General features: G+C 42.7%; 1 protein-coding gene across 2 annotated transcripts in view; it reads left to right on the forward strand.

The window, feature by feature from the left end:
* Positions 1-13,017, forward strand: part of Creb5 (cAMP responsive element binding protein 5) — a 404,708-nt gene that overhangs the window by 299,704 nt on the left and 91,987 nt on the right. For both annotated transcript variants that reach the window (XM_052720440.1, XM_052720441.1), the window contains 2 exons: positions 6,209-6,335; positions 11,965-12,075. In XM_052720440.1, coding sequence (XP_052576400.1) covers positions 6,209-6,335; positions 11,965-12,075 — 238 coding nt within the window. The remainder of the gene's footprint in view (positions 1-6,208; positions 6,336-11,964; positions 12,076-13,017) is intronic.

Below are 13,017 nucleotides of genomic sequence, written 5' to 3' on the forward strand. Positions count from 1 at the left end.
TTAGCAAAACAAACCCTCTCCTTACCAAGTTGCTTTGGCCATGGTGTTTTAACACAGCATCAGAAACCTAACTAAGACAGTGGTGCTTATTCTGTTGTTTGGTCAGTGTGTCAGAATAGTAAGAGAAATCATGACAGCTATTTTTATTATTTAATATATTTGATATATTATCATTTAACAAATCACTTAATACTATGAGTAAATATTACTATCAGCCCACTTGTGATGGTTGATTTTAATGTCAACGTGCTATACATTATTATTATCTGAGTAGGGATCCTCAGCTAAGGAATTGTCCTGATTGCTAAATTTATGTGGGAAGACCTACCCCAAACGTGGACTGAACCTTCTAGTCACAGCACAGATTTTAAAAGGCAGGGCATAAGGAAAGTATTTGCCTTTTGTTGGCTTGGTCTGCCCTTTCACTGCTGAGTTAATTTACCCTGTTGCTGACCCCGAGGAAATACTTCCCAGAAGATTTCACTTCGGAGATGCTGGTCTCTTAGTCACAGCTGATTTTCCAGCCCCAGCTAATTAGCATCCATTGTCCCTATAAAGCAGAGATTTCACTTCAGCGGTACTGGTCTCCTGTTAATCAGAGCAAATTCTTCAGCTTTGTTTGACCAGCAACCACAGATTCTTAATTCAATACTATGTGAACAGCCCCAATAGAGCCGTTTCTTCCATCTGAAACTTCACAAACTGGTCCTGCATTGTCTGCATTTCTCTCAACATTAATGCCTTCCAAGTCTTAAAGAACAGCCTTTTAAATTCTGAGTATTCAGTGTCTTCTCCAGCTCTAAGTTCTACATTCATTCATATCCTGACCCAAAACATCAAGATCAGGCCCACCACATCAACACCCCACTCCTGGTACCAATTTCTGTTCTTGTTAGTTGTCCATTGGACACAGTCCAGAGTTATTTGACAGAGTTTCAACTTGGAGAATTACCATGATCAGATTGGCTAATGGTCATGTCTGTGAGGCATTTTCTTGATTTCTAATTGATGTGAGAGGACTCAACTCCCTATGGGCAGTACCATCCTTAAACAGGGGTCCTGGGCTGAAAAAAAAAAGCAGCTAGATAAAAAGGAACTAGGAAGCAACAAATAGCTTTCCTCCATGGTTCCTTTATTTGTTTCTGCTTGAACTCTTGCCCTGACTTCCTCCATAATGGATTGTAACCTGGGAGTTATAAGTAAAAGTTAACCCTTTCCTTCCCAAGTTTTGATCGTGGTATTTCATCACAGCAACAGAAAAATAAATTAGAACACCATTTTACCACTGCGTGACAGATAAATTAATTTTCTGTAGATCACACAACTAATGCATGGCAGAGACCAGTTTCCTATCTGGCCAGCTTAGCTCCTGAGCCTCTCCACCCCACCCCACCCCCATGTGTGTGTGTGTGGGGGGGGTTGCCCTCTTTCCTTTGATCCCATAGCAGATCTATCTGTCCTAGTAGTCTGTAAGCAGTCACAGGGTACCATGGATTGTTAGAAGGCCTGGGAAAGCAGATCAGTCTAGAGTCCTTCTTTAGACCTCCCAGACCGAAGCCCTGGCCCACAGCTACTTAGATGAGTGAGACAGACTTTGGGCAAGGGAGACCGGCAACCACAGCATGGGCTGTTCAGACACCCCCAGACTGGAAAACATCCTTTGGGGGGAAAAATGAAGACATGAAACCTCTTGCTGTGGTACCTATCATTCTGCTAAGGACAGTGAAAACACAGTCTGTCATACTTGACATTTTAATTGAGAGAAAAGCTTACATAGATTTCAGCCGTAAGCGGTGTGTTTATACAAGTGCATAAAGAGGAGTAATCTGTCAAGTTGGAAAACTCTTAATGCGGCCTCAGTTCAGTAATTGAACAATCCAACATGAGCTCACACATTTACCTTGTTCCATGCCTCAATAATTTTTAGTAGAAATACTTTACCTAGAGGCATATGGTTATTAAAAAGGAGGCTCAGCTTGCTCAAAGTCTGGAATTACTAGCTCATGGCAACAAGCCTGCACTAGAGGAAAGACTGCCGGGGCTCTGTTTTCACAGCTTCACTGATTTCCAGAATCTAATCGATGTGTTGTTGGGAAGGTTTTTCAATTATTTACCTTTTTTTATTTAAAAAAAAAGGAGAAAATAGAATTTCACATGGATGAATGATCTCTCATGTATTAGCAGCATTCTGGAATTTCACTACTTAGTGGTAAGTTCAGGGAGTGGTGTGAACATCAAAAGAAATGGACCATGAATTTATTTTATCACAAAAATCAATAATAACTTAGTTACAGGAGCCATGGAGGTATGAGATGAGGGAAGCTCTGCTCCCTTCCATGATGTGTGTGATGGTGGGCAAATGAGAAATATATCTAAATTTAGTTTACTCCTGAGTAGAAGCGGGAATAACATGACTGTACCTACCACACTGCATTGCTTCAAGTCACATGAAACTGGACTAGGAAAACATTTTTGAAAATTACTTGAAAACACCAAGTAAAATATATTATTCAAGAATACTATTGATTAAATATGAAAAAATAGATTAATAATACACACAAAGGGAATGAGATAATGCACACAACTGTTCTGGCTTCAGTGGTGTGAATATTCCGGATACGTTGATGGTTTCTTTGGACCTACTGATGGAGACAATTCTTCCTATGCTTACCTGGTGTTTGCTGGTTTGTTTGTTGTGCAGGGCATAACCCAGGCCCTCACACCTGCTAAGTACACTGTGTCCCCAAGCCACACTCCCAGCCCTGTTTGTTTCTGTAAGTCGTGATGGCTACATACAGATCTTACTTATTTCACTGTTTGTAGTTAAGCAGGGAGCCCAGAAAATGCCATTGGTTTGGTAGAACGGTCTGGCGAGCTAATTCACAGAATCTACATAAAACAATAACGTGGAAATTATGCAGGATTCAAGCATACAGGGATCTTGAGTAGTCTTATTTCCTTCCAAGTATACATTGCTAATTGGGCTGATTGGCATCACTTGGAAACTCTTCTAATCCCAGGGGAGCCAGGTCCCCTGAAAGGCCTTCTTAAGTAAAGAGGAAATACTTGATATTTTAAAATCTAGTAGATCTATGCAGGGTGTGGAAATAACTAACCTAATTATTGGATTAAATAAAGTATTCCATTCCCTAGTGATTCAATACACTTGGGAGTTTCCAGCCTTTGGAGAAGAGTGAAAACTCATTTTAAATTGAATTACTTTGCTGTTTCCATTCATAGCCATTGGATTGTTTAATTGAGTTCCTTCTTAAAAAAAAAAAAAACACATCACACCAATACCATCTGGTGACTAAGTCCATTTTTTAACATATCAGGTTAGAAGCAGAAGGTAAACGATGGTAATATAGATGCTGCCCTTTGGTCTTGAGCACGATCTTGCAGACCGACATAACATGTAGAGAGAATTTCAATTGTCTTTCTCTTAAAAGTTTTTATTTTCTCTGAACTGCACTTGAAGCTTCCCCCTAGTGACCCAATACTTGGTGAAAGATGATGCCCACACATATATAGACATGTTTGCATAGACTTCTATTCGGGTGGCTGACTAGTTTTGTAGACAGCTGCTCTTGGTGAATATTGCTTCTTATGAAACTGTAATTCAGATAATGAACTTTGGACCGGAGGGAACTACTAATAAATTGGTTTAAAAAATTATTTATTTTAATTTTATGTGTAAGAGTGTTTTTCCTGCATGTGTGTATGGGCACCACATGTGTGCCTGCTGCCCAAGGAAACCAATACAGGGCATCAGATCCCCTAGGACTGGAATTCAGATGGTTGTGAGCCTCCATGATGGGGGTGGGAATTAAACCAGGGTCCTCTACAAGAGCAATGAGTAATCTTCACCACTGAGTCACCTCCCCAGCATCTAATAACTGCTCGACATGCAACTCTTTTCAGCCAAACTCCCAAACAAACATCAAACTGGGGGCTCTAAACAAGTGTTATTTGTTGACCGAGTCCCATTCTGTGCCTCTTAGGTTGTGCTAACCACCTCTAAAGAGACTTAAAGTCACAGCCTCATACAGCAGTGCTTCTCAACCTTAACACTGCACCCCTCGCATTGGGGTTGTGGTGACTCTCAACCATAACATTATTTCATTGCTGCTTCATAGCTGTAGTTCTGCTACTGTTATGAATTGTAATGTAAGTATCTGACATGCAGGATGGTCTTAGGTGACCCTGTGAAAGGGTCATTTGACCCCTCAAAGGGATGGCCACCCACTGATTGAGAACTACTGTCCTATAGTGTTTCTGGACACCTAGACCCTGAAGCCTGATGGAACTCTGGAAGCCCAAGGACCTTCATACCTCCTCTCATCCCAGTGGTTGAGTCGACTCTGCAGAGGTCCACAGGGCACATATCAAGAAATAATCTTAGTGATTTATTTGAAATCACTGGTTCCATTGTTGTAAGCTTCTAATGCTAACTTACTCGGTTTCTCCTCACATGTACTCTATTAGTGCAGCCCTGTACATCCACACAACCTCTGTGCCAGGCTTTGTATTCTTTTGTTTTCATACATGCACTTCCTGTTTTTTCCCCGTGTATATCAATACTGAGTAATTGATGATTAATTTTTTAGGATGCCTGTAACTGTGATAAATAGCTATATTTTCAAAGAGAGCACTTGGGCAAAAACAGTGGAAAACTTAATCTTCTGTGGAATTTTAACAGCTATGTGATGGAAGAGCATGCTGGCATTCTTGCCCGTCTCAGCCCCCAATTCTCCTTCAGTCGCTAGAACTTCATGGAAGGGTAGCTCCTTCCAGTGCTCAGCTGTGACTCTGACACAACTCTACACAGTACCTTGGTGCTGGGATGGGATTCTGGCCTGGGTTGGGGTACTCTGTTGGGGCTCTAATGGTACCATGATGCTCCTCCAGGGCTCTAGACAGTGCCATGTGCTCTGCTGGGGGCTTTGGACAGGTTCATGGGTGTCTCTGACTGGGCTGTGGTGCTAGGCTGAGGCTCTAACTAGGCTGTGATGCTCTGGTTAAAATCTAGCCAGAGCCTTGTGCTATCATGGGGCTATGGACAGGCCAGGGTTCTCCATGTTGAAGGAAGGCTGTGGCCTATACAGAATCCATCGAACTGTAGCCTTATCCAGTTTTTGCCAGGAGGAGTCACATGTTTTATTATCTTTAGAAAATTCACTGATTCTGGAAGTAGGATATACAGGATTAGAGGGTGGAATATAGAAGACTCAGGGACTTTTCTGTTGGCCATTTACTTAATTTCACGGCTTGACATTTATCCTGCTCCAGAGAGCAGAAGTCCAAGGAGATTGAGAATTCAGCCACAAGGTCACTTGTTTGCTATTTTTAATAAACACAAATAATTCCCCTACTCTCCTTTTCCCTTAGCTCCACATTCCTTGGCTCATTAAATCAATTTCAGGTCCTTAATTTTTTTTTTTTTTTGGCAAGTTGAAGTAACATTTCAAACTATGCATTCCCCTGGGAAATGCTTACTCAAATCCTGCAGATCGGGCTCAAATCAGTTTCTGTCAAACAGCCTAACACCTCACGTTATTATGAAATGAGCGATTGGTAATAGAGGGCTGAACTCTGGACTTCCCTAAGAAAGGCTGAGTTCAATGCCAAGCCCCGTGGCCCAGCTGCATTTGTTTGTGCCCCGACTTTGTTTTTTTCCACTCATAGTGGAATTACAAAAAAGTCAAAATATATTTCTGCCAGGAATACATGAACGGAGCTTGCTCTGTTATTGTGGAATGAATATGGACCTCGAGCAAAGCCAGGCAGGCTTCAGGGCAAAGACGTGGCCTAAAATACCAGTGTACCCAGATCCTCAACACTTAGACAGTCCAGAGGCTGAGATTGGAATAAACTGGGCATTCGGCTACAGATTTTCTTCCTTAGAGGCAGAGGCTATTGGAGACACACCAGCATGTTTCCACTGAACATCAGTTAGATAACGGGTCAGGAAATGAAGTGGAATTTGATGTATTAACTAGGAAGCAGCAAAGGAAACCAGGCATGTATTTTATTTGTTATTATTTCCCTAATATCCTCAATTATGTGGCTCTCCCATCAGAGGATCTGATCTGTTTGCCTGTGATGTTGGTGTGCCCATTGGTTTTGGATGCTGGGTAACAGACCCAGGTCATCAGGAATAATGTGTTGTTTTTGTTTTTTTTTTTTGTTTTTTTCTCTTTGTCCCCAGGCCTGTCCCAGGCTCTCTATCATCTCTGCTCCATCTCCACAACAGACAGAGGCAGCCCATGCCGGCCTCCATGCCTGGGACCCTGCCCAACCCCACCATGCCAGGATCTTCTGCCGTCTTGATGCCCGTAAGCATTTTTGAGGGGGGTACTGCTAGTGACTCCCCGTTAGTACTGAAGCTCTAGAGAGGAAAGTAGAAGCTGAGATCTGAGCTGTCTGGGAAGAAGGCAGTGGCCTCTGAGTGCATTTGAGGTTGCATATTGTAGTCAGGTGCCCATCCATAGGCCTTTCCTGTCCTTTGGGGTTTTTCTATGAGGCAGGGTCTATCCCTGTTGGTGACAAGTGAGTCCGCCACAGCCAATGAATGGAATTTGTTCAGGAAGATAGTGTTTCATAGCCATAGTCAGCCCTCTGTCTGTGATTCCACATCCACAATTCAGCCAACCTTGGATTGAAAATATTGTTTAAAAAATGCATATTGTGTGAACATGTACAGACTTTTCTCCTTATTATTCCTCAAATGCAGTTTAACAGCTTTTTATAGGGCATTGCTCTTGTATTAGGTAGGATAAGATGATATAGAATAAATGGTAGGGATATGCAGATTATATGCAAATATTAGGCCATCTTGTACCAGGAACTTGAACAGTCACAGATTTGGGCATCAAAGCAGAGGCTGGTGTTCTAATGCTAATTCCCTGTGGATACCAAGGGATGACCACAGTTTGGAGTCCCCGTCTTGAATCATATACAGGGTCATCAAATGGATAGTGATGGTTCCAGATAGAACCCAGGGCATTAATTAAATGATCCCATGTAATAGCTGGCAATCTATATTCATGCACATCATGTTCTATAAAAGGGAGCATTTTCTGAGTGTTTGCTATATGCTAGCTGCTTTGCAAACACTTTGTCAGCTCATGAAACGGTCCTCATCTTTTGAAAGATGGAAGTTAGGCCGGTGACTTGTTCATCTGAGAAGCAGAGTGTCTGAATTCTGAATGCAGGAATCCTGGCTCCAAAGTCTGCTCTTTCAACTACTAAATGATGGGTGCGATCTCTTTTCCTTCACAGAAAATCACTGAGGTACATACTTGCAGATTGGTGTCACAGATAAGAAAGTGGGAACTCACAGGGTTCTGTCTCCTGGCTAAGGGTGTACAGCTCGTAGGTTATAGAGTCAAGATCTCAATCTAAGTAGTCTGACTTTTGACTTGTTGACTTTTCTTTGGAAATGGTGTCTCACTGTACAGCTCAGGCTGGCCTTGAACTCTCCTCTTGGACTCTTGGTGCTGGGTTGCAAAGCATTCACATTACGCCTGACCTTAAGAGTTTCCACTCTTAATTAGCATGCTATATGTACTGCTTCCCTTCTGACAATATGGGGAGATGTAGTGGAGCAGAGGAAGTCTTGCTGGCTTCTAGGACTGTCTCCCTTCCATCTTTCTCATTGTTCCTGGCATATGATTTAACGAACAGGACCACAGGAACTCTCGAAAGCCCTAGAAGCAGTATGACAACCCAGTTAGCAACCCTCCCACAACACAATGAGCATGAAGATTTTAGCATCTTAGGGTGTTAACAACCTGATGGTGCCACTTTGTGCTCATAGTAATCCCAAGGGGATTCGGTCACTGGAGTTTCTGAAAAGCTCACTTATGGATGAGAAGCTAGAGGGCAAGCAGTTGAAGGCTTAATATCTAATGTAACACCATGTATGAATGAAGGTTGTGAGTGGAACTCACATCTCACTCTACACCGAGGTGCCCAGATTAGCGTCTATCAAGCAATTGGCTCATTTATCAGTGGGGTAGGTTGAGGAATAGAAAAGACCAGGTGGATTCAGCTCAGACAAATGCACCTGCCCACTACAAGTGCTCAGTGGTCCAGGCTGGAAGCCCTTCATAATCTCTAGCTAGAGGATAGATGGGGTATCTGGTTGTTCTCCCTAGACTGGTTGACAGAGGAGAATGGCACTATTAACATAAAGCCCTGGTTTCCTTCAGTTCAACTAATTTCATGGCTATTTCAACCACAGGCTGGCCCCACTCAGCTTCTGTGTCCCGCTTGCCTAAAGTAATTTTCTTTGCAGAATTCTACACAATCACTAGAAAAATGCCACTACAGAGATCTTTTGTGTCTATATAGTTAAGTTGTCATTTCCAGGAATGAGGTGGTAGCTTAAACCCTGAAAATCTAGTACCACTTTCCACTTTATCCTATCACACAGCTTGACTCACTGTTGATGCCTTAGGACAGAAAGAAGCAAAAGATTCAGATGGATGGTCAAGAACCAATATAGGCAAAAAGTCAGAAACATGGCCCCTGCAGAAGTTCCCCAAGCATAGTCCATGGCAGGATACAGCTGCGTGTGGTGACAGCAGGTGTCATCCAGAGCAGTGATTCACAGTGGGGGTGGGAGGACGATTTTGCCCCTCAGGAGATAGCAGGCAATATTTGGAGACATGGTTGGTTATCACAGCATAAATGGGGTAGGAAGTGTGGCATGTAATGGCTAGGAGCTAAGGATGCTGTTCAGTGTCTCACAATACACAGAACACTGCCACAACCCAGACGTATTTGACTCAAAATATCGATCGTGCTGTGCTTCAGCGATGCTGAAGTTATTCATAAAAACTGAGGTAAAATCTCAAAGACAGGTCCCTAGGATCCCCAGCCCCTTGAAGAATAGGTTCTTCTTCCGTAGTCATGTTACCAGCTCCAGTGCTGGGACTGTCTTCTGGACTGTCAGTCAAAGGCTGCTCCTTCCCTTAGAGTCTCCACCCTGGGCATCAAAATATAGACTGTCTTTAGGTGAAGGGGAGATTGCTTCAGGATGCATACTTCCAGGTCACACCCTTCACAACACCTAGATGCAAAGTACATGATATATCCATTCATTCATTCATTCATTCATTCATTCATTCATTCATGCTACACACCTTGTTGAACACTTTCTGTGTGCCAGAAACTGCTAGATGCTAAGGATACAGGGAGTACAAGGCAGAGGCTGCCTTCAGGGATTTCCCAAGTAGTGATTTCCTATCGTCTTGAAAGTCAAATGCCTCCATAATTTCGGGAAATGCGTACCCACCCATTGATCATTATAAAAGCTTCCTAACCTGTGAGCACCCTAGCTCTTGCCTTCTAGTATGAGAAGAGAGGGGAATACTTCATACAGGTGTTTTTTGCAATTGGAGATGGGACCCAGGGCCTCTACACGTTTAGTGAGTTCTCTACCACGGAACTGTAGCCTAACCCTTCCTTGCCTGGGTCCTTTATTCACAGTGGCGAAATGCTGCTGGGCATTCAGAAAAGCCATTGTTTCCGGTTGGTCCTTTAAAGCCAGGCTTATGGTAGACAGGACAGAGACACAGAAAAGCCCAGGGTGCTTGTTTTGAGGTGACACTTGCTCACACTCGACCTGACAGTAAACAGCAAGGTGAAAAACCCAGGTTTTCCTTTTAAACAAAGGTATTTTGTGTACCGGAGTAGAAACAATCAGAGACAACTACTTTAAAAAAAAAATGAGCAGGGTTGCTGACTGCTTGCCAAGAAGCCCCAAGCAGGCTGCGCTCACCCCTGTGTAGCTGGAATATTTCATCCTTCTCGAATTGGAAGGCAAAGCTCACCTGGGCTTTAATTTCCCTCTCTAAAAGAGTCCTCGTCGGAATAAAGGGCCTAATGCTGCTGCATTCCTCTTTTTGCTTGGCCTCTGGGGTGAAAGTTCTAAGTAAGGTGCATTTCTTGAATTCTTCACAGTTTAATTACAGCCTGCGAGAATGTTCTTAATGATACTCAACTTAAGAGCACTTAAAACGGGTTAAATGGTAAATTTTATGTTAAGTATATTTAATCACAGCTCAAATGATTTAAAAACAGAGTCCCTACGCTCCCTAGAGAGGTAGTGCACACATGGGAGTGGACGTTTTATTTCACTGAACTGTCAAGGCCTCAGGAAGTTGCCCTTCATTAGCATCTCTTGACACCTTTCCCACACCCCTACTGGGTAACAGGTCAGCTGATGCAGGCCAAGGAAAGGCTGTACCCACCTTAGAAGAAAGCTTTTAGCTGGCACCACTCAACTGCTCAAGACAGCTTACTAACCAGATGCCTCTGCCAGGGTCAATGCCAAAGAAATCACAGCCACTGAACCTCAGCCACCTAAGTGACCTTCCGGTGACCATTTCACTCGAGATTGCTCTCAAGCGTACTCCCTAGACAAGTTCTCACACTCCACTTTGAACCTTCATTGATAAGCAATTCTCCACTTTTCAAAATCACATAGGTGAGGTTAGGGTATGGGGAGCCCCCAAATTTATAACCACATTTCTACCCTTTGGGAGAAATACATTGAAGCATCAATTTATCCCCAACAGACAGTCTGGTTATTTTCTGCATGATATAAGTGTATTTGATTTCATTCTTCTTTGAAAAGTACTAAATTTCTTCTTAACAGAAAGTGTTACTGATCACCTGCATCCTTTCTGTACTGACACAGAAATTATGCTATGCAAGTTGATTAATCTATAAATTCAAAATCTGAAACCTTTTGGGAACAAGGAGCACTATGATTTAGTATATTAACCATAGGTTGTATATATGAGAGGTACATGAAATATTAATGTGGTTCATGTTTAGACATAGATTCCATCACCTGAATATCTCATTATGCACATGTAAATGTTCCAAAATCCTAAAACATTTAAAATTGAGAAAGACATCTATTCCAGAGTAGTCAGATAAAGTGCCCTCAACCTGTAATTACCTGTAGGATGCCCTGAAGATGCCAGGGCACTGTTCAGGTATCTGTTCAGTGCTGTTAACTCTAGGCACTGGTAGGCTAGCGTGAGGGCACATAAGCGAAGCTGTTCGTCTGTGATGTGTAATTCCCATCCCCCAGCTTCTTTCTTCCTTATGGAAGGGCTAAGCTTGCTGTGGGGTCTCACACCTCAGCTGCGTGGAGTCTTGGTCAGGTTAAGAGTAGGAGATACCCTAGGGGCAACTAGTGGGGGTGGGGCGGGGGTAGGGGGTGGGAGGATAAAAGGTTCTTTCTGCTTTGTTTAGTTTTTGAGATGGAGTATTCCTGTGTAGCTCAGGCTGGCCTAGAATTCCAGGAGCTTAGAGTGATCTCCAAGTAGAGTCAAAATCTTCCCACCCCACCAAGTGCAGAGATAACAGACTTTTGCCACCCCCTCCCTCCCACACCGCTGTGCCCTGGGCTGTTATTGTGTTAATGTGCTGTAACAGCAGAGAGAGGCGCTACAGGAGACAGTTGCTGTAAAATTAATTTTATTTTTCCTCTTGTCAAATGATTCACGTTTACTATGTAAAATTTCAAGTAAAATAATGCCAAAGGCATCCTAAGGTAACCATTTGGTGTATTATATAATCTTTTAACATTTTAATGCATATGTTATTCTTTATAGCAACAAAAATAAATATGATTAGAGATGGTTGAAGTGTGTAGCGAAGTAGAAACACTCAGTAGTTTTCTTTGGCAATGTCTGCCAGACCAGGAAGTTCCTTTTGGCATGGGGAATCTTCGATGGAGCACGCAGAAAAGGATGATTCTTTGATGTGCTCAGGTTCAAGACTCAAGAGTGTACTACTCCCTGCACCAAGCCTGTGGTTTCTGAGCTCTTCGATGAAATGCTTCATGACCTACCCCAACCCCGACCCAAGCAAATGCAGCTCTGTCTGTAGCCTCCGCTGCCCTCCTCAGCCTTCTGATTGTGTTCCTTTCCTTCCTCATAGATGGAGAGACAAATGTCCGTGAACTCCAGCATCATGGGCATGCAGGGCCCAAACCTCAGCAACCCCTGTGCTTCTCCCCAAGTCCAGCCCATGCATTCAGAAGCCAAAATGGTAAATAAGAGCTTCAGTCATCCTTTTGTTACAACACACGTGATTGTAAGATCGAGTTCTGGTCTGATTCCAAATCTCAGTTAAGAGAGTACTCCGTTCTTTGTTCTGGTGAATAGGTATTACTCTAGAAAGGTGATTGAGAGATTGACTTTTTCTTCCAGGTATTTGTTAAAGATTTCCTGTATCAGATAATCATGTCCCAAACATGGGATTGGCATGTGGTGTTAAGGAAAGGGTGTTGAGAAGTTGGGGAGGTACATAGAAGTTAGGGCAGAAAATGTCAAACGATGTGTTTATTTGCTCATTGTGTGAAATAACAAAATATTACAGAACTCTGTAACCTAGTTACATCTTTGATGTCACTCTTCCTACCCAATGTCATTAAAACAGATTCTTAATTCCTACATGTCCACAGTTACAGGAACACTATATATATTATTGTTGTTGTTGTTGTTGTTGTTATTGGACATAGCTCTTAGACTGACACTGGTTTGAAAGGATGGGAGTCTTGTTTTCTGGTCATCTGTACTGAAAGGCATGACCACACTTGACAACCTTCAGTGACCTTTAACCTACGATGTTTGGGGGCAGTGTGGCCAGTCTTCCAATACGCCAAGATGGATCTATGTGTCTATGTTCTACTAGGTCTTAATAAAGGAGGTTCTTGTCTCTCTTAGCAAGATAAAGTAGATTTTCTGATACTGTTTAGCAGAGTTACAGGAAGTAGCCATTCATTTTTAGTACAGTTAAATTTCAACGCCACAGTTCACATCCGAGGGCTCAAACACCTCACAGCATTTCTTTTCTCTTTCCTCTTTTGTATCAGATAAGAGTATCTAGAAGTGAGTGTGTATCTGGTATACTGGTTGGCAACATTGATTGTGTGTGGCAAACGGTGTCAGGACACTGTGGACTACTCTGAAAGTTATCCATCATGCCACA

The sequence above is a fragment of the Peromyscus californicus genome, unplaced genomic scaffold, assembly GCF_007827085.1.
Source record: "Peromyscus californicus insignis strain IS unplaced genomic scaffold, ASM782708v3 Scaffold_6__1_contigs__length_162567912, whole genome shotgun sequence".
In the NCBI taxonomy this organism is placed as follows: Eukaryota; Metazoa; Chordata; class Mammalia; order Rodentia; family Cricetidae; genus Peromyscus; species Peromyscus californicus.